Source organism: Lepidothrix coronata, unplaced genomic scaffold (genome assembly GCF_001604755.1).
Source record: "Lepidothrix coronata isolate B3197 unplaced genomic scaffold, Lepidothrix_coronata-1.0 Scaffold136, whole genome shotgun sequence".
Lineage (NCBI taxonomy): Eukaryota > Metazoa > Chordata > Aves > Passeriformes > Pipridae > Lepidothrix > Lepidothrix coronata.
This window is the reverse complement of record NW_016690316.1, coordinates 2,470,192-2,497,855: the sequence shown is the minus strand read 5'-3', so window position 1 is coordinate 2,497,855 and position 27,664 is coordinate 2,470,192. Positions and strand designations below refer to the sequence as shown.

At 39.2% G+C, this 27,664-nt stretch overlaps 2 protein-coding genes across 3 annotated transcripts in view; one reads left to right on the top strand and one right to left on the bottom strand.

Annotated features, from left to right (window-relative positions):
* Nucleotides 1-2,005: 2,005 nt before the first annotated feature.
* ALG14 (ALG14, UDP-N-acetylglucosaminyltransferase subunit) lies at nucleotides 2,006-22,301 on the bottom strand. The gene is made up of 4 exons (XM_017827208.1): nucleotides 22,137-22,301; nucleotides 20,081-20,232; nucleotides 15,530-15,652; nucleotides 2,006-2,745 (listed from the first exon to the last, which is right to left on the bottom strand). The coding sequence occupies exons 1-4, from the start codon at nucleotides 22,261-22,263 to the stop codon at nucleotides 2,515-2,517; spliced, it is 633 nt and encodes a 210-aa protein (XP_017682697.1). The 5' UTR covers nucleotides 22,264-22,301; the 3' UTR covers nucleotides 2,006-2,514.
* A 57-nt stretch (nucleotides 22,302-22,358) lies between these two features.
* Nucleotides 22,359-27,664, top strand: part of LOC108503326 (transmembrane protein 56-B-like) — a 40,919-nt gene continuing 35,613 nt past the window's right edge. For both annotated transcript variants that reach the window (XM_017827206.1, XM_017827204.1), the window contains exon 1: nucleotides 22,359-22,777. The gene's annotated coding sequence lies outside the window, so the exon portion shown is untranslated. The remainder of the gene's footprint in view (nucleotides 22,778-27,664) is intronic.

The following is a 27,664-nucleotide window of genomic DNA, read 5'->3' as shown; positions in this document are numbered from 1 at the left end:
ACATGTGTCTCCCAGGCTGACCAAACAGAGTAAAAAAACATGCTGTTTGGGGAACGTGGGCAGAGATTCTCTTGACTTTGCCCCCCCAAAAGGCTGGCAGTGAAGTAAAGGGGGAAAAGTCCTTGAAAATGAGACTCCTCCACATCAGATAGCCTGGAGCAATTCAGTTTTTCAGAACAGCCTCTTGTGAAGAAATCCATGTTACCTTCAGAATGTTTACATGGGAGGTTACAAGTCTGAACAGGCTTTCTTTTGGCAGTTATCATTGCCATGCAGGTGACAGGTGGAAGAAAATTCCTGGAGCTCCCCGGTGTTCAAAGGCAGACTTATAAAGTTTATGAACCCACAGTTTGAAAGCACACCAAATCCCAAAATCCTGCCCTGGGCAGGGCACTAAGGGAGTAACTGAGCAGTTGGAGATGCTTTCACTGAGGTATAAATCCAGAGCAGGATGAGGATGTGTTACCTTCTGCTTTGCTCTAAGCAGAAGCAGCATGTGAACTCTGCTATCTGAGCCTCGGCTGCCTCACTGTTAGGCCAGTGGGCTACTCAGGCACAGGATGTGGTGCATGAATGGAAGCATTCATTGCCTTTCTCTTCTCATGCTTCTCTAAGCCTCGGGGCATTGATCCTGTGCTGCTGCCCCTTATCCAGAGCAGAGGAAGAGGCTGTCTCTGTCCTCTTCCCCTCTACTCTAGTTCCCTTGCAAAACAGAAAGCAAGATTCAAAGCAAGATTCAGCACAGAAAGCACTAATCTAAAATAAACTACCATTAGACATAATAAGGTCCAGCGTATCTCCGATTTATTAAACTATCTGCAACTGTGCAGAAAGTCACGATAAGATAGTCCTCTCTCCAGTTCAGGGAAAAAAAGCCCTTGCACACATTAGGTTTACTTCAGCCAAGTCATTTTCAAGGACCTCAGTATGTGCTGCACAAAGTCCTTCTCACATAGCCTTAACCTATTAACTGCTCTTTAATTTCAGACATAATCTCAGTTAAAACCCACAAAAACTCCCTGTTCTGAACTCACATGTGACCACATCAAGGGACTCTACTTATGATGAGGATTATTAAGCCTGTTGGACAGGTTATAATGATTGCCTTCCCCACAGGGCCTCGCAATATCCGGGCAGTAGTTTTCTGCATGATGTTTTCTGATGATTTCTAATGATTTTCTGCATAAAGCAGACTATTCCTCTGGACCCTTGTTTCCTGACAGCAGAAACCACTGTTTCTGTTCAGCTGAATTCCACCCCCCCCCATTCCCTACCAGAACAGCTGCTGCAATGTTTTGTATCAGACACTGAGGAAAAGGTTTCTGAGGCTGAGCCTCCTCCTGCGGCAGCGCGAGGAGCTGCTGTTGGCTTCACCAGAGCCAGGCTGTGCACTCTGTTGGGCGTTTCTACTTTTCTTTGAGCTTTTTTCTTTGTATGTGTTTCTGTAGCCAGCCACATAGCTCCGTGTGTGTGCAGATGACAGATGTGTTTATATTGCTTTATAGGTGGGATAGTGTGTAGAATTACATTTCACCAGATGAATGTGAAGTGCTAGAGTATGCTTTCACGTACTTAGCTCCAGCAAAATACCTTTTAAAAGTTGTTCCAATGTACAGAATACCATTTTCCATGGCAAAGTCTTAAGAGCATGTTGTACTGCTGAAAGTAAGGTGCTTAAATTAAGAAAACAGGATATATTGAAAGTCAGATTCACTGTATCAGGAAAAGAGAGGGAAACTCTGTTCCTTCCCTTGTTACTGATAGTAACATTTTTTCCTATATTTTAGAGCTTGAACTTGTTGTTTTCCCAATTGACAGTTTGCTCTGTTTGATATAGACTTGGTAAGGCTTTTTGCACCTAAGCTTTGAAGAAAGTACTTCTTAAATTGGTAAGTATTGTGCCTATACCATGACACTTGTCACCTTTTTATTTATCTTAACTACAAAAGGTGCACAACAGATTATAAGGGCAGCTTTGACAAGACCAGAGGAAAAATGATAGTGGTTTAATGCTTTGGGGGGTTTGGAAGACTGTAGAGTACAAACTGTCATGAAGCCAACTTAATATAACTGTTTCCTTTATACTCTAAGGATTCACAAGGGACTTCACTGCTAGCATACAGGAAATAAAGTCTGTTGTGCTAGAAAAAGACTTTGTTGCTTACAATTTAGAAAACACAAAGTTTCCTTAAAGGAAATGTTACATTCATACAAATTCCCATATTTATTTGTAGACAAAAATTACCATTCACATAGCAGGAAAACTAGATGAAAACAGAGACAGCATTGACTTAAAAGCCATTATGGTGTATTGGTAAACAGACCTAAATGACAGCAATAAACTCAACTACACAAAAATTTTACCTAAATGTAGATATATCTTTATTATTGCCTCATTTTCCAGTACCAGCTTCATTTCTTAATAGGAATTCTTGAAAATAAATTGCTACATGAATGCAATTCTTCAGTGAGGAGCTTGCAGAGTTTATTTTAGGTAAAGCTTGTCTTCTGTTGTTACACGATTCGACCAAGATATACTGACTTGGGATATTTTTCCTTTAGATGAGGCCACTGAACGATGAAATAATCTGAAAAGTAGTAAAGAATCTTTCCAGACAGGGATAAAGTCTCCACACGGCAGATGCTCTCTACATATACAATGATTGATCTCTTTATTCCTAGAAGGCCAAGAAGAAGAGCAGATATACAGACAGGAACACATGTTCCTGGTCCATTGCACAATATCTAAAAGAGATGAAACATATTACAAAAGTAAACCATGAGTTTTTCCATACAGTAAAGAATTAAAAATGTGCATATTCATTCAATGTTACATTTACACAAAAAGTATATTTCCAAATATATTGGAAAAAAACAGAACAAGCAAGTGAATATGAAAAAATGGGGGGGGTAAAGAAAAGACATTATTTCAAAGTAGTGCCAAAAAATATTTATTTACATGTCCTGGAGCTTCGATATGGCACAGTTAATTTCTATGAAGGAAAAGTTTAGAATTCCTTGGGTATATAACTTAAACAGTTTCTAGTCTCAGTCACAGCTTTGTGTTGTATCAGTCATGAAATCTATGCACCTAATAAGTTGAAAGAAGTTTAATTAGGATTATTAAACCTGAGATCCAGTTATAAACCTCTTGAACTTTGGCTTAAGTCAGCAGAATATTTAAGAGTTCATGAAAAATGTGCTGATGAATTAGGACCTTCACGAGACTCTATTAGCTGATAAGCATGATTGGGTTTTATTTTTTATTTTTAATAAACATTAGTAGATAGTTACAAGCATACAGAAGGAAGGTGTTTTGGTAAAAACATGTCACATCCTTGTAGCAGAGGATCTCAAATTCACTTATAAATGTTAACAGTAAAAGGAAGTACTCTTTTAATTTTAGACATTATTCAACTGAAAACCAGATTGCTTAAAAGTAAAAGGTTTAAACCAGGGTACATTAGGCACTTGACTTGGTATCAAAATGGATATCAGGCGAGGAATTTCTTACTAAACTTAAATAATACCATGTAATCAGCACTTTTCTGCACAGCTGGGGTTACATGGAAATAAAGAGTTCTTTTATAAAATCATGGCTCTATATCCTATAAACTCACTTTTTTTTTTTGTTCCAAGTTCACCAGCCTGTGAAAAATATTATACTGGTGGGGAAAAAAAAAATCTGAGTTTCTCTTTCAGGGCTGTAGCAATCATCTCAGAATGTTTCCTTCCCAGCTTCAGGGCAAGATCCCACTGATAAACTGGCTGGCAACATCTTGCCTCAGTTAAAAGGGGTAACAGCTTTGGTGCTTCTGAGTTCTAAACTCTCTCACCTATACTGTGTCTCTATCATAGCCCCAGAAATCTAGCTTGGGGATGTGATGGCCATACTGCTGTTGGTTTCTTATCAGAATCAACAGAATGTAATACTATTTGCAAAATTTTATTGTTGATCTTAATTGAACTATTTATTCATGCAAGACTTGCTGATGTTTTCTCAAAGTCCCTTACAAGCTACATGCTGCACACGTTTTTAATCTTGGAATTTTAGGGTATCAATGTCCACACATTCTTGTATTTGGAACATGAAATGGTGCACTGATTTTATAATAACAATTATATAGCTAAGAAGCAAAGCAGCTGAACACATCAACTTTGCATACTATTTTGAAACCAGAGGTTTCAAACTGTGGTTTCAAACCTCCTGCTGAGCCTGACTTCAAGTAAATCCATGGGACTTTAAACTCTATAATCTGCTGAGAATGAAGAAGCTGTATTTTATACGTCTTGGTGAGGAAGGGCATAAACCAACCACACACACTGCCTTTTAGCATTCCATAGTAACTTTTCCATACCTGTGAACTAAACCATGCATCTAAATGCACACACAAAGGTAAATGCCACAATGAATTCCAAACTAAGTGTACTCACAAAAGATCATGTAATGAAAATGGTAAACAGGTCTATTTGCAAACCTCTATGTAGCTCTAAAGGCCACACTGAGCTGCTGTTATTTTGCTGAGGCGCAAAACAGAAAAGCAATCATCAAAATTAAAATCATAATAAAATACCTCTCCTATATCCAGGTTTTGATATAATGCACTCAATTTATACTTTCTACTGACTAACTTGTAGGGTGCTTCTCAAATGCCCTTTGATTCATGGAAAAGCACTTGCATGCAGGGAAAAGGATCAGGAAAATTATGGACTTGGCATCTCTAAAAAACCATGATATGATCATAACTCATGTCCTCTGCTCTTTCCCCTTCCACACATACCAGTTCAAACAAAACAAAGCAGACGTGGCTTTATAGGATTTATGTATGCCAAATGCTCATAAAATACTCTGATTATAGATGTTGCTATTCCAAAATGCTTGGATTTAGTCTCTGAAAGAGACTCTGGTGTAAACCTGCTGAAGCCCATAGACAGATAGGTCCCTATCTGAATTGGGGGTCATGATCTGTAAATCAAAACTAGTAATCAATCTCTCTGAACACTAAAAATTAACCTTCAGTTAACCTTCAGTGCGTGTCTAGAGACATGTCCTACCTAGAACTGGTGCAGTTGCAATTGCAGTGGCAATTCCCCTCCAAAAATCTGGTCTGACCAGTCCTACTTACTCCCTCTCACACTGTCAGCAGGAAGGGAGGCCAGTGTTCCTTCTGCCTGGAATCCAACATCACACACTCTTCAAGGGATACAGGGGAAACTTCTGAGAAAATAAATATGTACATCATAAAGAAGAGGAACCATTGCAGAACTTTAAGCTAGAAATGCTACTGTTCAGCTCCTGCCAGTATACAAACTTGCTGACTGTGGAAAGGAACTGAATCATGTACAGCCTTCCTTAAATATGTAAGAGAAGATGAGCCACCCTACTAGTGAATTTTAAAACACTATTCAAAACTAACTTTTGGAGAATGATTGATGTCTTACACCTTGAAAAGACCAACTTTTGTTTTTCTTCTCCAGCAGAATAGAAGTTTCTCTCAGTGAATCCAATGGCAATCATTAGTATGTAGGGAAGAGACAGGCACCTATTGGGCAAGAAGGGACCAGGGCCTCTACAAGGTCAATCAGCTTTTCAGGGTGTTTCCCAATATCTATTTACTTTAGCTACAAGGCTGCCTGTAGAATATTTGTGTTGCATGAGATATGTCTCAAAAATCTCTGGTTTATTTGGTTCAGCCTCCCTTAAGGAGGCAGCAGAAAGGGGGAAAGAAGGGCCAAAGACAATTTTTGTGTCACCTTTGAACTGCAACTGCCCAAAGACTTTCTTAGTCACTGGGCTATCTGACTTTGTTGCCAACAAGTGGTAAGGGATTGTTCCAGAAGCCAATGCTACAGGTCTCTCTACACCACTTACATGCACCTCTAATGCAAAGAAATGCCCAGCTCACTGCTGAATTGGCTCACTGGTTGCCTGGGGTCATAGCTAGGTCTGTAAACTAAGTTGTACATACTAAAAACCTCTACCAATTCCATCTAACCAGAGTTTAAACAGTACAATAAACTAACCAAGCTGTATATTAATGGAGGTTTAAAAGTAAAGGATCAGAATACAAAATTTATCTTTAGCTACTCTATAAATCTAATTTCATTTTAATCACTTTCATATAAAAACTGAATAGTTCTTGCTTTTATGTTTCAGATATTTTCCACAGCTGTTGAAAGAAAATAAGCTAAGCCAGCAGTCTGGCACACTGAGAACAGTGGCACATGGCACCACTGCTGATAAAAGCTACTTCAGAGTTGGTGAATGCAGCACTGTGGCAGAGTGACATTTACCAGTGAAAACACTGAAAGCAGAGCTCACAGCTTCACTGGGATTAAATGTCAGGCCACTGATTAAAGCAAAAATGAGTAAAGCAGAAAACTTCCAGTTTTTATCATAAATACGTAAACATACATTTGCTGTATATCTTCAATAAGCAAGTGTTTAAGTACTACTGATGTTCCCAAATTACACCAATCAAAGGGAGGACAACATAAGTCCCCCCAAACTTAGTAGAAAGTGGAAAACATGTGTGATTTGTTTTGCATAAGAAATTGTCAACACCTGCTGTTCTCCTTAATGACTTCTGCAGAGATTGGCCTTTGTTACCTGGGCAAGAGCAGAAAAACTGCCCAGCTTCCTGGGGCTGGAGAGGTTTGCGGTGGGATGTGCACATGTGAACTGAAGACTACTTTACCAGATATGGAGCTACCTCCTGGAGTATATTCAGGACATTGCTCAGGCCTCCTTAGTTCTGGTAATGTTCCCTACTCTACAGTGCAAAACAACTGGAGATATGACTAAGGGAACAGGAGGTGGTGGTGACAGAGAACTACTAAAAAAGGCAAAGGTAAGTTGAGTGACACAAAGTGTACTCAAACTGGGTTAACCGCATGATGTCTGTATATCTGTGTAAGTCCTACTTTTTAACTGCTATACAATACTTATTTTTTAACAATGTAGGGAAAAAAACCATTAGATATTCCTATGTTATAGGAACAATGAATGTTTTTGTTTGTGTGTTTCTTGTTTTGATGGGGAAAGGTGGCCATTTCTGTGGCATGAGAAGAACACAATGAGTTAATTTGTATTCTGCTATGTAAATTACAGATTCTCATGAGCTCATCAGCCCTTGCTTCTTTTTAGTACTATATTACTATTTTAAAAACTTCACACTAATGCCCTGTAAGGTGATGTATCCAGCTGAACAATTTTTCCTTCACTACAGAAGCTGCTGTAATCTGGCTTTGTTTCAGCTGTGCCCATTTCTTGTCCCATAATTCGCAAAGTTTCCCTTGACTTCTCAGTGTATCCTTAACAATCCTCACATCTGTGGGAAACACCAGGGCAAGCATTATACCCCTGCAGTTCTGGGGCATGCTTTTTCAATGTTGGAGATTCTCTAATGGTAAAATTAAGCTCACAAAAGCATCAGTAAACAAATCTCAAATTTTATTTATAACTATATTTCCCTTATGAGCTCATGAACAAGATGCAAGCCTGGAGAGTCAAAAAGCATGGGTTGTACCCACAGCTCTGCTATGGACACACCATGGGATTTAGGGCACAGCACTTGCTTTCTCTCACGTCAACATTTTCTGTTTTAACACCTGAAAAACAATAACTTATTCCTCACATCAAAATTCCTGTAAATCCTTCTCAATAAAGATCTCCAGGGATGGAGAGTATTGCTTTTATTAGTATGTGTTTTGATTCAGTAGCATACATTGAGAATAAGATAAAATGTACATGCTATTTTGTCTTGAATAGATTTTTTTAGTATGTTAAAATATAGCAGACTCTATCTATTAAGAATCAATTTCTGGTAGTTACTTTGGTGGCAACAAAAGCCTGGATGGCAAACAGAGAAAAATTGTTACTTTTTTAGTAAATTACTAACCCTAAAAGGTTTCAAGAGACACATTGCTTATCCACACAGAGATACTGCAGTTATAGAAATAACTCTTTCAGGGTAGATAAATTTAGTAATCAGAAAAACAAGAGAAACGTGAGAATTTGAGAGAAAGGGATTGCTCCTTACCCAAATACTGAGTGAGAGTGTTCTTGTTAAAGCTTTTGCTAGTCTTGCTATTTAGCATATCTGAAAATTCAAGTTTTGAACCTTGAGAGAAACTAGCTTAGAATTGCTATTTTTTTAGGGTTTAAAAAAAAAAGCAGGAACCTTTTTCAGCAATTCCTTATTATTGCTATTGATGGGGGAAAAGAAGAATTTCAGGTTCTGTTTGAACAATAAAACTAAACTACCTACTGGTTTATTACTTTTTGAAGAGTGAAGATCTTATCCAGTTCCCTCCACAACCTGTACATAAAACCATGTAAAACTTCACACCCTATTTTCTGTTTGAACTTAGCTGCAGAATGCAAGATAGGACAAAAAAAAACCCCAAAAACTAGCTGTGTAGTCTGATTAAATCAGGTAATTAAGGTAGAAATCAGGTAATTAAGGTAGAACTGAATTATACCTAGGTACACTTTTATCTTCTGCTGTCTAAATCGCTTGAATCATCAGGGGTGCAAAAAGATAGTTATAATGTTCTACATCAACAGCTTGTGTTCGGGCTGGTCAGCAGCTTGTAGCATTTACATGAAAGCCTTCCTTGTCCACCTCTGTATTTGTTGGTACAGTTGCTGTTGTTATTATCATACATTTACACAGTACGTGAGGTGCTCTTCAAAACAAGCAGAGACATGTGTGGTCCTACAGGCAGATTACCTAAGCAGGATAAATAAGATCGGTGAATGCCAGAGTGGGGAAAAGTGGAAGAGCAAGGACTTAAATTAGCACACTATGCAGCTGGGTTTCTAATGTGTACTTTTTTTCTTTTAATGAGTATTACTTGCATCATGGAATGAAATACATTGGGAAGCATCACTAACTCCTTCTCTTTTGCAGCTCTTACTTTATAAAGGTTTGGGGAGAGGGAGACAAAAATCCTACCTAGTGGATTTTTCTATGGGAGAAAAGGAGAGTTTTCACAAAACCACTAGGAACTAGATGTAACAACAGAATTTAATTGTAACAGCACTATGCATTGTCACTTCTGCCTTTTAGGCACTTAGTGGCCTGACCTAGAGTTACCAGCCCATTGTCCTCTGGGGCAAGAGACAAGGGAACAGGCCCAGCTTACTGTGATTTGCATCAGCATCCACATACAAAGTAGCGAGGGAAAGCTCCTTGTTTCTGGATTTCAGCAGAGCACAGGAGCTCAGCTATGTATGTGGCTATATGACACTGTAAAGACTTAAACCAGCTCAGGTCTGTTTCTGGGTATGCCCAAGGGCTTTACTGATGAAGAGGAAAGATAACTGGGGTCATTAAGAGCCTCAGAAGTTAGGCAATAGCTTAGTGAGCAAAGGTTGAGAAGCTAGATTTGCATGCATAAAGAAACATGCAGGCTTTAATTTATTATTTTTTTTTAATTAATCTAACCTTAGGCACCCTGCTTAACTGCCCCTGTATGACAGGTGGCAGGTCTGTCATTTGGATTAAAAGGATTTTGGAGTGGTAGTTTCCATTAGCATACTTCCTAGCCTAGTTGCCAAGTGTAAAATGAGAAACATAAAACGAATCAATTAAAAGAAATAATAAATGACAGGTGTGAAAACAGTAGTAATGTTCAAGTCTATGGGAACGTTAGTGTTGGCTATTAAAACATCATATTAAGACCCAGACTGTCAGTAGGACCAACAAAACAACCAGTGAGTCTTTTGAGAAACTGTGGGAGATCGATAGAAGGTTGGTTAAAAAGCAGATACAGGGTGGAGAATAAACTAACTCCCTACCTACATTACTATGGAGTGGGTCTGTGGTTTATTGCTGCTCAAAAATTGTACAAAGTAAAGGAAATTTGACTTTGTGTAGATGAAAAAGTTGGTCATAAAACAATTCTGTAAAAGGCCTTTGCCAAGTAAATGAAATGGTAGTCATTGAACTATGTTTGTAGCTACAAATACTAGGTACTACCTGTCTTTCAGCAATGTCACCTTGGCTGAATCTAAACCTGACTACAGTCTCTTGGTCACCATGAGAAATACTATGCAACCTTTTAGAGGTTTTACAAATAATTTTTATATTTCCTGGTATAAAAAGTACTACTTATTCTAGTAGCCTGCTTCTACTCAAAAGGAGAAATTAAATCCAAGGACTGTTAAATATACTCATATATATTAGTAATAGTGGCCTAAAATGAGCCTTTAATTGCAAATCTCAATGTGTCTTACATTAGTCAAGCATTCATTTAACTAGAACTTGAAAGCAGTATTTTAGGTTAGCTAAACATGACATTTTATATGTACATAAAACATATCTCAGGCTACTGCCTAAACACTGAAGTTGGCATAGCAAGAATGCGCATCAAATTCCTGCCTGAAATACCTTCGCAGTGCAAACCCTGGAGGTGTTGGCAATCTGTATCTCATACCAGTGGTTAGACTGAGCAAGACTGTTACGCTTCATAACATACATGGAAGTGTGACCAGGATGTTCATTAGGTTCAGGATGAAACTGATAGCTGATGAGGTAAGACTCTTTTACGTCTAAAGTCTGCTTAAATCTAAGCTAAGAACTCAGTTCATCTTTACTAACACTTCTGTCCTTCCTCTGAAATGTAGTGTCTATAGCCATGTCTAATCAGCAGTCACAGAAAGACCAGAGCTACAGCTTTAAACCAACCAATTGGTATAGCTTTAGATGTTTATCTGTGCTCAGCGGGGTGATTCTACATTGTGAGTGCAGTGTAGCAGTACACAGCACACAGGGCAGAGGACCAGTGAATAAAACTAATTTTCATCAACACCAAGTTAAACACAAATTTTAATAGCTTAACTTCGGGGTTTTTTGACTAAACAATTTGTGCCACTGAAGGTCTTAATCCAATATTCTTACTCTTGCTTATTTTGACTATTTTGATCCTAGAACAACAACAGTAGGTCAAACACACTGTCAGTCTGGTCCAAAAGAATTATAAATTAGTGGTGAAAGATTCAGTGTGTAAAAGAATCCAGCAGATAGTCTTAACATGGCATTATACAAAGTTCACTTGTTATGAAGTGAATAGAGAAAAAAATGCTACCACCCAGATTTTGTAGCTTTCCACAAAGTTCCAATAAGAACCATGATAGGGACAATAACTTGCTATTTGTCACAGTATTTCTTAGAGTGAGCTTTTGGGCAGGGCACAAAGGATGGAAAATCTTAGCTAAATGAAATAATGGTCTCTTTTCATTTAGCTTACTGTGTGAACATTTCTGTAATAAGAAGCTGCCTGTAGTCAGTTTAAGCCGTCAGGGGACCAGGCATGTGTGATGGGATGTGCAGTCATAAAAGAATAGGTAGATGGCTACATGCATGATGAGCTGTGCAGGTTTCAGGCTTCTAGAAAGAAGTTTTAACAAGGAGAGACTCATTCAATTGACAGCTGGTGGGGAGGGAGACAGCAGAGCTTGTTCTTGCTGTGCAAATGCAAACTTCTTACTACAGACTTCCCACAGGAAGGAGGCCCTAATGTGGGAGGACCGCCTTCTTTGCCTGATTTAACCCAGGTTTTTCCAAATAGCAGTGATCTGAAAATATCTGCTTATTTCAGGCTCTGTAGGGCCCTTAGGCAGTAGGAACTGCTGAGAAGTGTCCCCAGAAAAGGAATAAAGTCTGGTCCTAAGGGTCTAGGATGTGCAATCTACTAATGAATAAGGCTTTATGCAGCATTTCTGCACAGTTCTAGGTGAAATTTAATTATATTAAAGGGCAACAAATCACTAGTCCAATTACATAACCCCTCTATGGCTGAAAACAAGGCCTGGATATAGTATTTTGTAGTTTTCTGCTGTGTGGTGGGTGCACATCCTTTGTTTCCTGTTTGAATTTCAGGTATGCCAGAATTACCAGGATAATCATGACCCAGACAAAGGGCTAGATCACCTGAAAACCTGGTTGCAGGGCTGGCAAACCAGCCCAAGAACAATGGTTCTGTAAGCAGCAAGAAAACTGAAGATCAGTTTCCTTTGAACTTGTATCTACTGACTGACTTAAAGCATATCATATAACTTAAGTTTATTCCTTCTTGTACATCAACTAATCCAGCAGTTTTCTCTATCTTCGGGAAAAATCTTTGTGCAGCTTTTCTAATTTCTGTAACTAAGAAGGATTTGCATCTTTTCCTAGAAAATAGATCTTATAACGTCTTGTTCTGGTTTTATGCATCTTCTTAGCCTTTCTCCCAATGAAAACAATAAATCTCTCTTCTCTGACCAGCTGCCTGTTTTCATGGTAGGAATTTGCAGTCTTTGAGCTACAACTGCATGCTAAATCTGGCTGCAACTGATGAATGGTTTTAAAAGCTTTTCTGGGCGAAGGTAGGTGTAAGCAGAGTGTGCTGGCACAAGCCTTGCTTCGCTGGAATTTTAGGCCACCGTATAGAAAGCCTACCTAAGGCAGATCAATGTTGTAAAAACTGCCCACTATACATTTGCTTGCAAAACACCCTGACACTTATATTTCTATAATTCTTGGCTATAGAAACACAAGCTGATCATCACTTCTGACATCTTAATTGTTACTTGGTTTAATATCTCTAAAGGGACTTGACTTTGCAGAGTGCAGATGTTCGTAACTCAGAAATGGGCCTCTTGAAGATGATCTCAAACTGAACAACTAAGCTAACTTCTACATTTCTTAAACTCTCTGGGGGCCCATTTCAAGTGTGGGTCAAGTCCTGCAAGACAGCAAAGGTCTCCTGGAAGTTGTTCAGTTCTTTCTGAACTCACTATCTTGAAGAAGGGTTGGATGGAACTGCTTTCTCATGCAAAGTAAACCAAGAAGCTTTGCCAGAAGATCAGTGTGAGATACAAAAAGGGACACAGTGCTCATGTAAATAAGCACATAGCAAGTAACTCCTGTGCAGCTTGGTTTGCTGTTTCCCCTTTCCAGCTATTTTCATTCTGCAGATATGCAAGTTATGCCAAACTAAGCTTATCTGTTCCAAACCTTGCCTTTGTGCACCTAATGGTTTCAGGTTCCCTTCGCAGTACTTCTCTTGTCCTACATTTCTTGAAAACTGCAACACTTCTGCATTTCTCTAGCTTTTGGGTGCCTGGAGAAGACTTTAGTCATTCCTTCATACATACACGTATTTCTGACAAGCCTAAAAGCAAATGTAAGGATTTGGGAATCATTCATACATACAAATGATTTAGAAGCAATTCAAAGTTGTCTTTCCCTCCTGCAGTTAAACAGAACCAGTGTCTAGACTGAAAATGTACAGTACCCATAAGCTCTGGTGTTTAAAAATATGAAGCTCTCAGCATAATGTAATACTGTCCTTGTTTCTAAACTCAGGTCTTGATTTCCATGCCAAAAGTTACAGATGAGTACTGTGAACTTAAGCATTTGTCCCAGCCTTTCTAGTTCTTTAAACTACTAAGCATTGCATTTTGCCAAGGGTAGGGTGAGTTGCAATTCCCTGCAAACCTTTTTGTCTAAAGGCAATTAAACACTACCAGTTGCTTCACATACCACACAGTCTTTTCACTGGACATGTGAGGCATTCTAATCCCTGAATCACTCTCCTTGGATAAGTGTTTTAAAATCTTTGGAGCTCTCTGAGTTTCTGTATTTTACAGAATTCTGAAACTAAGATATCCATACAAATAGTAGTATGTAAGCAGCTTTCAAGTGCTGTAAGATTTGGCATAATGCCAGAGATGCTTCTACCAACTGCTATTGTGGTTGATAATTGTACCTGAGAAAAAGTAACTGGGGACAACCTCCCCTCCAGCCCTTCTCTAATCATGGATAAAGACTCTTTGGATATCATTTTGAGTCAGTGGTTCCCTTGAACACTACAAAGGGCTTAAAGGCCTTGCTAAAATGTATCCTCAATTTTACAAGGTTAAGTGTTTTTTGAAAATGCTAGTCTTTTGATAGCTTGTCATAGTTTATTAACTCCAAAACTATTTCTAATAATTTTATGTGTAAATCTCAGTCACCTTAAATTCCTTTTGTAAACAGAGAGCACATGGAATTACATTAGTAACTTCCTGCTTCCTACAAGCTACACAGTGAGATTTTTTCAGTCAATTTCTTTTGCAAGAAGGAAAAAGGTACATATACATTAACCTAACACACTGGTATAGCAAAGTGATTATTAAATATTACTCACATTTGCTCTGTCTGCTTCATGTAAACGAACTTGACTATTTCCCCTGCCCCAACTAAAACCTCTGTAAAAAGAATAATATGGCATCTTCTCCTCTCTCCCAACTTTATCTTTTCAGAATAGGTTTGAAAAACAATAAATGCAAAAAAGCTACTTCTGTTGTTCTGCACAGTAAATTGCTTGGAAAATTCCAGCAAGCAAGTAGCTTTTGATCTGAGAGGAACTATTGAAGTACTATTGAAGTACTATTGAAGCCAATGAGATCAAATTATTCACAGTAGCCTCTCTAAACATTCAGAATACTACAAATATACAAAAGCCTCTTTAGAATTAGCCATACAGTTCACAGTGGGAATTAAAAAAAGTCTCCTTACAAATGACCTCTGTGGGTGTCAGATGCTGCTATGAAATTATGAAAAATACCTTGTATCTGCATTAGTCTTTACACATTTCATAAAATATTTAAAACCTCATAAAATATTAATTTGAAATTTTGCTAAAATAATGCTTTTTTAAAAAATTCAAGTTTGCATTACTGATTCCTTCAGAGTCTTTCAGGTCTAGCAAAAAAGAAAAATACCAGCTATAACCAAATTTTCTCTTACAGAATTGTAAGACTTAAAACTAGCAGTCCAGTGTGTACCTTTTGCACTAACACAAAATTTTATTGATTGGGTATCTCCATTTTAGTTCTACAGTTTGACAGCCCTGAATGCTTCTGACTTGTTTAACTCTGTGGAATATTTTTAAATGAATGCTGTAATTAGCATGAGAGTGCAGTTTTGTGAACAGCTTGAAAAGTTACCAAAGTGCTGAGGAGTTGCTATTCAGCAGTGATGTTTTTTGCCATTAGATGAGATAATTAATGTCAGTCAGCCAAAAACTAAATAAATATGCATTGTAGCTCAAAAGTCCATGTAAGCACAAGAACTGATTCTGTATATATTTGTGCTGGTCTGAACCTGTCTGTGCCAGACTGGTCATACCATTTTAGAAGCAAGTCCAGCCAACAGGATAACCGGGCTTTCAGGCATAGTTTGTGCTGTTGCAATCCTAAAGAGATATTATCAAGAATAGCAACTTTGTTTTTGCTAGTTCTACCAGCATTAACAAGGAAATGACACACTCTGATGTTACTTGCAAACTTTGAGAGGGAAAACTGGTATTTGTTGCTCTAATTCACCAGCAGTGCAACCTGTTCTCTCTTGATGTATTGCTGCTACATTTAATTTAATATTACAAAATACTTTTCCCGCGAATTGTAAATCTAGAGCATATGAGACAGAGTCTGCAATGTGTTGATATTCCAAATGCTTTTATGATGCTGATTCTCAACGAGTTAAAATTTACCTACCAAATCTGGTTTCAGTTTGTTGGTCAAAGGAAGAGAGTAGAGTATGGAGTATAGGGTTGTTACCACAGAGGAGATCCAAGACTGTCTAACCTCACGGCTTCTGGGAATGCGATGAAGGGTGAACTGGAAGAGAGCACGATAATTGGACCTGTTACTTTTCTAAGAATGTTTTTGTTCCTTCTATAGTGTTGCTACTTCTGTCTGTGCCAACCTTTTTTATATTTTTTTTTTTTTAAATCTAGTCTGGAAATGTTCGGGTATAAGAGCTTTGCATAGATGCCTGTGGTGTGATGCTTAGCACTCCTGGCAATAAAGTAAACACAAATACTAGAACTATATACCTGTTGTTTAATCCCTTCTCAGGTTACTTTAAAACATTCCCAGCGTCACAGCCAGCCGGGCGGAGGAGCTGCCCCGCGGTGTGTGAGCCGAGTGCGGCACCTCGTGGGCACCGCGCCGCCAGCCCGTCCGATCGCACAACCCGCGCACGGGGACTCTGCTGCCTCTCGCCTGCTTAAACCCTTTGTGCATTTACAGTGCAGAAAATGCAGCTGCTTTTCTCAGTTAATGCCCGGCGAATGCTATTAAAAAATGTAAAAGCAAATATTGCTATCCTTTAAATGAGTACCCAGTGAGTATTCAAGAGATATGCAAGATGCATATTCAAAATGTAAAACATTTGCATAAAGAGGAAAGAACATCTTATTATTAAATTAAAAATAAAGAAATAATTTTCTTTGTTCTTTCCCTAGGAAAAAGTAAAGATTATTTACTGTGTAAAAGATATCAAATTAATAAAACAAGGATGTTTTCTTCTTGTCTCAAAACACTGTGAGCAGGTAACAGCAGTTAGGCTACCGGCACTCTTCATAGGTGGCTTTTACTACGATGCAGAGGAGCTACACATAAAAACTACACATAAGAACTAGTGCTATGTCAGAAGGCAGTCCTTATGCTAATGAAATTTTTGACTGTTTAAACGAAAGACAAATATAAAGGCTGCAGTGCACTGCTCAGTGACACTGACACACTGCTCATGTGGACAGCAGTCCTTATCTCGCTTCATCGGGGACAGCAGATCACTACCACTCCAGAACTTCAATTGGGAGTGAGAAACACTAAATATAAATACTGAAAGCTGCCCAGTTAGTTCAAATACACACTGCTAATTATTATAGCTTAGTCCTGATGATTTGTGCCCAGGAAAGATCATGTTAACAGTGGCTGTACAGTAAACACAAACTACAAATCAGTCTTTAATAGCACTAACTGGGACTCTTCTAATATATAAGGTGGAAAAAATAAAAAAACCCCAACGTTTATAAATACAGACTGTTAATTTTCTTGGCCAAAATTAACTTGTTTTGTTGTGATATGTTTCTTTAATAGCTGTGATACCAAGAGGCATTAACAGATGTTATAAACTGTTTTTCTTATGTTTTATTTGCAGGTGTTGAAACTCTGATTGCATTACTCTGACAACAGAATATGGAAAAATAAACATGCCCCCTGCTCCCTGTTCAACAGTTTCTGGTTATCACTACCTCTCTGTTTCTTAAAGCTTTGGAAGAGTTCAGGAGATAAAAAGAAATGCTGTAAAGGGAGTTTAGACCCTTGCGTAGTACTCGGTCCTGGAAGAAATATGGGTATGATAAGACAGTTTTAGGCAGATTAGGTTTCAGTGGAACTATTCAGATGAACCTTCACTGTAAGAATGGTCTTAAAGAGTATTTGACAAAAAAAACTGCATGTGATTTTCTTCATCATTAAAAAACCCTAAGTAATTACAGTAAAACTTGGCAGGGACCCCAAACAGTATCAAAGAAGAAATTTACTTGTAGAATTCAAGTAAGAATCATGCTGATTTTATCTATTCTTTTTTAAAAGTATGCTGGAAGCTTTAATCCTTTACCTAGTTAATATTGGTGTATGCAAGCATGCAAGGAAAAGCTGGTGGAAAACTGCAACTGCTGTGAATTATTATAATATGGTCAACTGAACACATTGCAATGCTTTCACAGAAACTGGGTTTATACAGCTCTTTTTCACGCTGAGAAACAAGATTTCTTAGCATAGTCTCTCTCATGAAACAAAAAATGGAAACGTATGGTCAGAAGAAGTTTATGCAAAGGTTAGTTAATCTGGTTGCTCATCTCAGACATGACAAAGGGGAATATAAGATCCAGGGAAGAATTCATGTTCATCAGCCAACAAATCTAAGTTGTCCTTCTGCTGCTAGAGTAGGCTGACAGCAACTGAAGCAGGTTTTCTATGCTGAGCATAGAAGGTTCCCTGAGTAACAGCTCTGGGGGCATCCAGATGGAACAGTTGTGGTTACAGGCTGGGGGCAACAGTGATAGCAGGACCAGAGACTTTTCATAGGAGGTATTTTGGATTTCTTTTTTTCAAGTGACTTAGTAGGTTGAGGTACAGCATTTTTCTTCTTGTAAGCAAGATGCTCATTCTGGATTCTTTTCCTTCTCCCTGAATACTGCAGCTGTTAGAACTGGGCTAGACCACAGATTAAAAAGAAAAGTATTTGTGGGGTTTTTTTTACATTATAATTTTCTTTTACATCACTGATTTTCTATTAGGTCATTTCTCTAATTTGTCTTCCATCTGGTCCTTATATCTGGAAAAATTTACTTCCTTGACAAGATGAGGAAGGGAATAACCATGCGTGGAAGCATTCAGACTTTTCTCTTTCTATTCAAAGCTGTAAAAAGCTACAAGCACATTATTTTTAAATGCTCGATGATCTCCAGCATCCCCAGTAACAAAACACATACTATGTGCCAGTACCTGAAAGCATACTCTGAAAGTTAGCAAATACATGTTATAGGCATGGGATCTTTACTTTCCAAAATTTATCTTCCATTTTCTCTCTAAATACTTTTGCTCAGTGGAAAAAGAATGGTCAAAGGAAAATGAGCATCTGTTATCCAGACATCAAACTCATATGCAGCCAAAAATATTCCTCTGGCTTTCAATGTTAAAGGAAAATATAACTACATGATCTGTTAGCAGTTGGAGGGGGTATAAAAGGGAAGTTGCTTAGCAAAAACAAGTGAACTAATGGAAAATTATCTTTTAATACTCAAAATATGTATTTTTAAGAAATTTAATAATTTAGGGTTGGACATTTTTCAGGTAAGTGAATATGACTGTGTGAATGGCTATTTAGCAAACAAGATTTCTCAGAACAGGAAGAACCTTTGGTTGCTTTATTAAACTTTCATCCTCAGTGCAAAACGAAAGAAGAGACTGCCATGCTCAATTTGAACTAAATCATCCCCACTTGATCTGGCAGCTTGTGGGCTTCAACTTCCAAGGTGGAAGTGAGATAAGCAAACTTAAAAATGTCATTGCCAAGTGAGCCTGTTGCTCACCTGAGCAGCAGTTGCTTTACAGTAAAAGGATTTATTCTAAAAATCATTGGTACCAAGTTCTACATCCTTTTGTCCCAGTAGCACTGCTGAAGACAATGCAAGTGCACCGTATGAAATCGACACCATGTAAATAATTATTTTACTGTGTGTTGTACTGTTTGCTCAAAACGACTTAAGATTTTATAGTTAGAACACTCACTTCCATTGTACTTATTCTAATTTCTAAATAAAAAAATACCATCTTTCTACTAATTTCACTGGATGTCAGATCACACTTTAAGTCAGCAGTCATGCTGCTGTCTGTTAATCATACAGCAAACTAGCTCAAAGCAAGCAAATTTTTGATAAAAAGATAAACAAGATATTTTAATGATTTTTTTCATTATTTTTAGGAGTTCAGCATTTGCTCAGATCATCAGCCACAAAACTCTGACATTCAGAGGCCTTGCATGTCTTTTAAACATGTTTAATATTTTATTTTAAAATACAACCAAAACACAGTCTAGAAAGACACAAAACCAATACAATTTCAATTAAGGTTTACTTACATAAAACATTTTTATATACAATTTATTTTAAAAAAATACATTGTGTCATCGAGGGAAATGCCAAATTAAAAAAGAATCTGCCCCACCATATTTTTGACCCAGTATATTTATAGCTACAAATAACATTTCAATGGCTGGCTGATTTACAAAATTAAAAGAGATTTATTTTCAACATGTTTTTCTTGAGCAAGAGACAGCCTTCTTTGTACGGTCACTTTCACTACAATTATGTTCCCTCATTAGTTTAAATGGATTAACATATAAACAGGAGGTAAAGACTGTTTGAAGAGAAAGTAAGAAAGGTGGTTGTGAAAACTGGTAGCAAGAACAGCATTTGCTATTTTTAAGTAGATTTGCTTTGCATTTTCAGTGTCCCTCTAGTACACCAATAATCAATGGTGGTTATTTAGCTCACTTTTAGAAACATAAAACCCAGTATCTATAGAATGGCACTCTAAGCTGAACTTTAGTGTAAGTGATCATCAATACCCAGAAAATCAAAAGCACTTGCTGTTTGTATAAATATCCTTTTAAAGAATCACTTCCAAATTGCCTTGAATTAGAATGTCATGTTAAGATCATTTTACCTTACACGAATATATTTAACAAGTTACCTGTGATTTGGGGAATGTTTCAGCCCTTTTTTGTTCAAAAGAACGTATTTTAGCTTCACTCATCTTATCTGAGTCTGCAAAAACATAATGTCTAGGAGAGTAGGACTCTGACAAACAGCTAAGTAACCTCAGGATTTCTGTTGTGTGCCCACCTGCAAACACAAAACAAACTGAATTAGTATATGGGAAATTCTGTAACTTTCCATTTCTTCAGCTGAATCGGTCACTTTTCCTTTTAAAATGTGTTAGTGCTACTGCTTTCAGTGATGCTCTCCTGAGAGTAGAGGATTCAATCAGAGGATGATTAAGACTAAATGTTTAAATAATGTGGAGATAATGCACTGAAGCTGTATTGATGGATGTTCTTCAGCAGGGACTGTACTATCCCAGCTCATAATACCGAAATCAACTGGGCAGGAGTTTCACTCACAGCCGCTCCAGTGTAACAGCCTGGTGCCGACAAAACAAACAGTCCTGCTCCCGCGGGGCGCTCTGACCACTGCCCTTGAGCAGGTGTTCACAACCTTCCAACTGCAAGGTCACTTGATTCAGGGAGCTAAACTGGCACCAAACTGGAGAGGAAGTACTAATTGTGCTTTTTAGGGGGCAGGGTTAATCTTTTTTTGTCATTTGAGCTTCCTGAACTGAAGCTACAGGGATACTGCAACAGGGAAAGGGACAGAAAGAAGACTGCGTGTACAGGTGAAGTGGAACGGGCTCACCTTTTATCTGTTGGACTGGATCAGCTTAACATCAAACTGCACTTATGCTGTGTGCATAAGCATTTACTGGACATGTTACTTTGCTGGCAGTTACAGACCAAAACAGCAAACTAAATGTATTCCTACTACCTCCTGCTGACCAGGGTCACCAGGCTCCTAAGAGACCTGTTATACAGGTGAAGCACTTGTGACTGCTGAACGACTGACAAGCAAGGCAGGTGTGCCCTTTTACAAATGAGAGTTTGCCACCTTTCCACACAATTTCATGCTGTATTTTTCAAATATGTTTGGAGGTATTTTCTTGTGAGCAACGTTTGTTGAAGGTTTCACAAATTTTAATGCAATCATCTGAGCATTCACATAAGAGTAGGAGACTCCTACTTAAAGTCTCAAATAGCCTTGAACATTATATGAATCTTAACTGCCATGAATTATTTCACCTGGTAAGCTTATATATGGGGAAAGTACTCTTTTAATACAGACAAACTAGATTCCAAAGGACTGAAGGAAAACAAGCACATTTCCAGCCCTAGTGGAAGTAAAGATGACTTGAAGAATTATAAAACTGCCAGTGAAACTCAGATTGCAGGAAGATCCTGAGACCATTACTCAATTAGTTGGTGCACAGAAACCAAAGGGATACTGACGTGATGAAATCCAAGCTGGCCTGGATTTGTCAATTGCAACTTTTCGAATTAGTTTTTTGGGGCAAATTAATTGCCCTGCAACTTTGGGGAGGAGGTAACAAGGAGTAGTAGATGTGTGTGCCCCCCTTAGCATGGGGTGACAGACTTGCACAGCTGTACTGCCTCTGACGGACCCATGCGAGGCTCTTGTGAGTAAATCACAGGAACGTGGTTTGGGTGAATTACAAAACGCCACGTATGTCAGGGGTGTGTCGATCGTTGGAAAGCCATGCCCGGCACCACCATCAATAATTTTTCGTCAGCAGACTAAGCAGCTGCACAGGTCAGTCCTGCACCAGTTTATCGATACACTCGGGAGTGACTGGAGAAATGCACGTGCTGCCGGAGGGAAAGGTTCTGAAACACGGACGAAAACGCCCCACATGAAGACGTAGCCTAACAGTTTCTCAAATCGAGCACTAAAAAACCCAGAGACAGGTGGCAGCGCGGAGGGGGCCCGGCCCGGCCCCGGCGGGCTGCGAGAGCTGCCGTGGAGGGACCGTGGCACCGCGACTATAGCTCCCGGCATGCACCGGGGCCTACCGGCGGGCGCCGCACCGCGCTGCATGCCGGGACTCGCAGTTCCAGGACCACTGCGTGGCCGCTCTACGGCGCCATCCACTCCCGCTGGCGACAACCCCCACTCACCGGAGCCAGCCACCACCAGGAGACTGAGCGGAGGTGTCCGCCGGCCGCTGCGCCTCCTGGCCACGAGCGCCAGCGGGACGAGCAGTAAGGGGAGGAGGAGGAGGGCGGCCGGCTGCAGGAGCTCCATGGCGCGGCCGGAGCCGCTCCGCGCGGAAGCGGCGGTGGCACCTCCCCCGTACGGCGGCCGGCGCGGTTCAAACCTCCTCGCGCGGTGAACGCGGTGGGGGTGCCCGGAGCGGTGCGGGGCTGAGGGCGGCAATAAAGTATGAGGGGCTCCCTTGTGCGGGGTCTGTGTTCCCCGAGTGTGCGGGGTCTGTGTCCCCCGCGTTCCTGAAAAATACAGCATGAACCTGTGTGCCGGTCTGTGCTCCCGCCGTGTGCCGGGTGTGCTCCGCGCTCCTGCGAGCGCGGTCCCGGAGCTCCGAACTCCTCCGTGCGGGAGCGCGACCGCGAGTGTGGGCAAGAGCTGGCGCTCCCAGGGCCCTGCAGGGGCTGCGGTCTGCTAGAGGAGGTCGAACTGCCCTAATTCACCTGTAAACCGAGACATGCGTGCCGCAGCATGTGTCTGTCATGTGGCTCCTCTGGCACGTACAGACTCCTGCATCAATTTGCCAGCGTGCGCAGGCATAACACCGACCCAGGTACGTATGCTTCCATGCAGTTGTAATTTTCTATAATGCATAAAATGAAGGATATTAACACTTCAGTGCCTGTCGTGACTCTTGTTTTCATTCATTCCAATACCTTAGCTTTTTATTTCAGTAAGAAGCATGGAGCAACAGATCAGCACTCTTTTTGTCCCTGTCAGCATCCGCTCTTTGTTGGGAGATAGCGATGATTCAGCCACCGGACTAATCTCAGATGAGATATCTGTTTGCTAGAAAGAGTAAGATATTGCATTTTATGATTAGGAAAGACTTTGTTCATCCCTGTTCTTAAATTATTGCTAGGGAGCAAGGCCATCCTTTTGGCTGATGAATCAGGAGTAATGAACTCTGGAACTTTATGGAGCGGTTTGACACCAGTGCTTTATAGGCTGAGTTGTCACACATATGAAGCGTGACAGCTGTGCACTTGTACCTCAAGTGCACAAACACAATAGATCAAACACATTGCAATTCTGCATCTGCCTGCCATGGTTTCGAGGGCTGTTTTTTCCCTTCTTATTCCTTCTAAGCAAATTGGACTTTTTGTATCCCTACTGGCCTTGGAAGCTGAATGTTTCTCATTTTTAACAAAAACGTGCCAGTTGTGGGTTCCAGTGGTTATTGTGTAACATGCAATTAAATGATACGTGTTCTAGCTATCCTTTGTCATCTTAGGATCTGAAGTGAATCTTTCTGATTCACGCCTTGTAGTTCTACAGATTATGGTTTTTTTCTTTACATCAGTGTAACATATAATTTTGCAGTTGTTTTAAGCAGAGACTATTAAAAACAATATTACCATGGTAAGCTTGTCTTCCACCCAAATGAGTAACCTCACAAACAATATTTCACTGCCTAATCGTTGTTGACATTTTGGAGCAACAAGGTTTTAATTAATAGTTCTGTTGATGATGCATGAATTTTAAAAATTCATTTTGATTTCCACTTAATTAGCTACATAAAACTAATAAGTAGGGACAATAGATATGGATGTCTCTCAATGACAGAAGAGGAAGAAAGTACTACAGTCCCTTTCAGGGCATAAACTACTATGTTAAAATAAGCCAGTAAGTTCTATAGACAATTTAAGTATTAATTTTGACTGTGGTGATCTTTTCCCCGCTTGTACTTTCTTCAGTGAAAATAATGTCATTGATGTAGAATTTAGCCCAGGTTGCCACATTGGCTGTAGCTAGCACATGTTTTATTTAAGTTGTTTTTTCAAGATTTTTCAAGATCTTTCCTTTGCTCTTATTTTTTCCCTACCATAAATGTTAAAGAACTTCTTTTTATTAGGCATTTTTTTCCAAGAAACAATCCTGGAAACTGTGGCAAGGAGTTACATAAAAACCTTCAACTTCTTATCTCCTTTTCATGTTATTCCTTCTGTATGTACATACTTCTCCTTCCAATGCAAAATTCTTCTGTAAAGCTATTTGGTGAAATTGAAGAGAAACTGACCTAAAACCAGTAAAGTTGGAAGTTTCTGTTTGGTTGTTTTTGTTTTTGGGGGTTTTCTTTTGCTATGTAAGTTATTTAAAAACAAGAGGAAAAAATAAGAATGATACATGCAGGGAAATACCTGTTCCTTGGAGTAGAAAATTGAGGATCTGAGAAATCCTTGGATGTAAAGCAAAGTTGCTGACATTCAAAGAGTCTAAAAAGCTAATCAGTGAGTTTGCCTCATAAATTCCTACAAGTCCTTGAAGTCATCTAACTCATTGTTAATGCTGCTAGAGTAAGGGATTTAGCTTTCAAGTGGTAAACACAGAAGATTGCAAGGCTTGAGGGGAGAGTCAGTTTGGTAAGACAGGTTAAAATAACTAAAGACTGAAGCAACAATCTGCAACCTAGTTGGAATAAGGGTTTGTGGATTTTTTTTTTTTCCTTGGTGAAAATTGAGCAGAGCTCATGAAGATCCCACTTGCAGCATAACACTGCTAATTATGTCTTTTCTCAGTAGGACATAGTTGTATTTGTGTTTTTTTCATCGTGGCAACTCCCTGCTCGCTTGATATGATGTTCTTGGACATGGTAGACTTGAGTCTGAATCTGTAACAGTCACGAATCAAGCAGTTGCTCCTACTCCTTCAGCTGTGGCGTGTGCTCCGCGATTGATCTTGATCCATGAAGTGCCTTGAGAATTCTTCATCTCAGCATCAGACATCCACGTGAAAGTCAATGTGAAAAGCAGTGACTCTCCCAAAGTTTAGCACAACATGGTCATGTTAGCTAAGTAATGTGAAGCAGGTGAAGTACAGGACTACTGTGAGGAAGGCAGGGACTAGTGTTGGATCCTGCTCTCCAGTCTGCAAATTAACAATACTACAAGTGAGTGTGTGACCTGCACGTTTGGGAGGAAGCAGTGCACTTGGTCTGAAAAGTCATTTGTCAGAAGGTGATGCAAGTGCAGTAATTACAGAGGCTGCCTCTGGTACCTCTGCTACTGTTGCATGAAGTTAGCTTTGAACTTCTTTACTGAAGGAGAAATAAACTACACTTACTCTAAATACTTGATCACTGTTGTTCAACTCTGAAGCTCTTAAACAGGAAAAAATAAGTATAGTATTTTTTCCATGTACTGCTTGTGAGACAATGTTCCAAAGAAAAACCTGCTGCTACCCTTTTTAATATTAGAAATGCAAGCTGCATCTGGAAGACTCTAAGAGTAACATTATCATGAGTGTTGTAAAAACTTTTGTGTTTGGGAAGGAAAGGGATTTTTAATTAAATCAGTGGACTAGACCATTTGGAATCAGCTGAGTGACATGATGAAGCAGGCAGCTGATAAATATATAAGCTACTGGCTGATCTCACTTGAAGGCAGAATTAGGATGTTATCAGAGCCAATCTGGCAAAATTTGTCCCTTTTAGCAGCAGGTACTTTCAATTACTTTGGGCCCAATGCAGTTGCACTTTCGTATGAGTAATCAGAATTATACGAATGTAATCTTAGAAGTCCTGATTTGTATTTGTAATCAATAACAGCTGTAATATTTGTGTTAATGTTGGAGTTAGTGCTGTGCTTCTTGGTATAATGGCACTTGTATATAAATTGTAAATTATGTCTCGTTTAGACACAAAGATACAGCACTTGCAAACACTTAAACCAATGTTTGCTAAATAGTCAAAAAAGTGGAACCAAATTCTCCAAATCATGAGACTTATTCCATACTAAAAATCCTAAAAAAAATTATTTTTTTTCCCCATTCACATTCACTTTAATTTTCAGTGACAGACAGCAAAGTGGTTGTGAGTTTACAATAACTCAATGCATAAGGTATCCTTCCCTCCTACTATTTAAACATTTCCCTCTTGTTGGCAATGTTGTTTTCTGCATATAGTCTTTGGAAGTGGGGGAGGAGGTTGTTTTTAAAAATTTGTTTGGGTCTAAATACCATGTATGAATTTAGAATCAAAGTACCAATTTTTAGGGAAAATGTTTTCTCTAATAGGCATGAGCCATGGTGCTAGCAGATGTTTCTTTAACCTGCTACATCTGAGAGCATGTCTGGAGGGCTGGTGAGCATGGCTTTGATGACACAAGGTTTGGTAACAGTTTGGGTGCATTCTGAGTGTGCTTTTATGAAGCAAGAATTTTAGCAGTAGACAGAACCAAAATTACATAATGCCACTTGTTGTAATTACTGGGTAGCATGTTCAGGGAGCAGTTCCTGTAACATAATATAAAATAATGCTCTTCTGTCTATTCAAAAGGCCAGGAGAAAGAGACTGCCGTTTTACTCAAAAATACTGAGTGTTGTAGAGGTCCTTTGGGTGCCTCAAGCCACTCAGCCTGTAAAAATAAGGCCTTTTTAAAAAACATTCCTAAAAATAGACTTGAAGTCTAATATTAATTTCCTGGAAATATATCTTCAGATCTGTAGTGTTAAATGAAATTTGCAGGGTACTCAGAGGTTAGAATGTAGAAGTCATCTACATATTCACTGATGCTTTTTGACTGGGGTTTTCCTGAGCTTTCCACATAAGCATTTGTAAGGAGGATGAGGAGAAATGGACATTTGTTTAGCCTTTCCTGGATTCCTGCTGTCAGAAAACTGGCCGTTGCTTTTGCAGGGAGGTAGCCTGGTCTCATCTATCAGCTTGTTTCTGTGCACAGCTCTTCCTCACAGATTGAAAACCAGGTAGTTGTGAGGCTGGTGCTGCTGTCACAGGTCATGTTCTGGATTTCAGTGCTCAGCCCTCAGGATTCTTAGGTTTGAGAAAAGGGTGTCTCGCCCTTCTGTGCTCTCTGCATCCTCTCTTTCTGAGCATACAAAATGCAGCAGAACTGACACCCTCCAATGTAAGGACAGGTTCTTGAGTTAAAAGTGAGGACAGTTCTCTGAGCTGTTTAGGTTTCTAAAGGTCTAGCATTGAATTAATGACATGCTGGAGCCAGAAGGGGCTGGTCATATTAAAAGAGGAGATGTGTTCTGGTTTTGTTCCTCACTGTCTTTCATTTTCTTTTCCTCCCATTTTTCTTCTGTCTTTTCTGTATGCAGTTGTGTTTAAAAATATGTCTTTTATTGACCATTGTTTTGCGAATGCTGCCAGATATGGCTGTAGGTTTGGGGATTTAACCAAGTTCTATAAAAGTCAATTGAATGTAATGATTCCACTAGCTCTCAGTGAAGATAAATTGAATTCTTCGTAGAGTTTGCAAGTGCTGCCAAAGGTTTCTCATTTATTTATTTTAATTTCTGTATGTTTGTGTATAATTCTTGCAACACAAAATATTAACATTTTGAAATGTGAAGGTCCTTCTATTGCTTCTGTCTCTTAGTTAAAAATATGTAAGACGTCAAGCACAGCAAACCCTGTTAAGGAAAAGCTGACACAGTTAAAAGTCCAGCTATGGCCAATATAACTTGCCTTCTG

What these genes read in the sequence shown, in the direction of transcription:
- ALG14 (XM_017827208.1), bottom strand. Translation starts at nt 22,263, where the DNA reads ATGGAGCTCCTGCAGCCGGCCGCCCTCCTCCTCCTCCCCTTACTGCTC. An exon ending in CCTGGTGGTGGCTGGCTCCG is followed by an intron (nt 20,233 to 22,136) that starts GTGAGTGGGGGT and finishes TTGTGTTTGCAG; the next exon opens with GTGGGCACACAACAGAAATC. An exon ending in ACAAACTGAAACCAGATTTG is followed by an intron (nt 2,746 to 15,529) that starts GTAGGTAAATTT and finishes CATCTCTTTTAG; the next exon opens with ATATTGTGCAATGGACCAGG.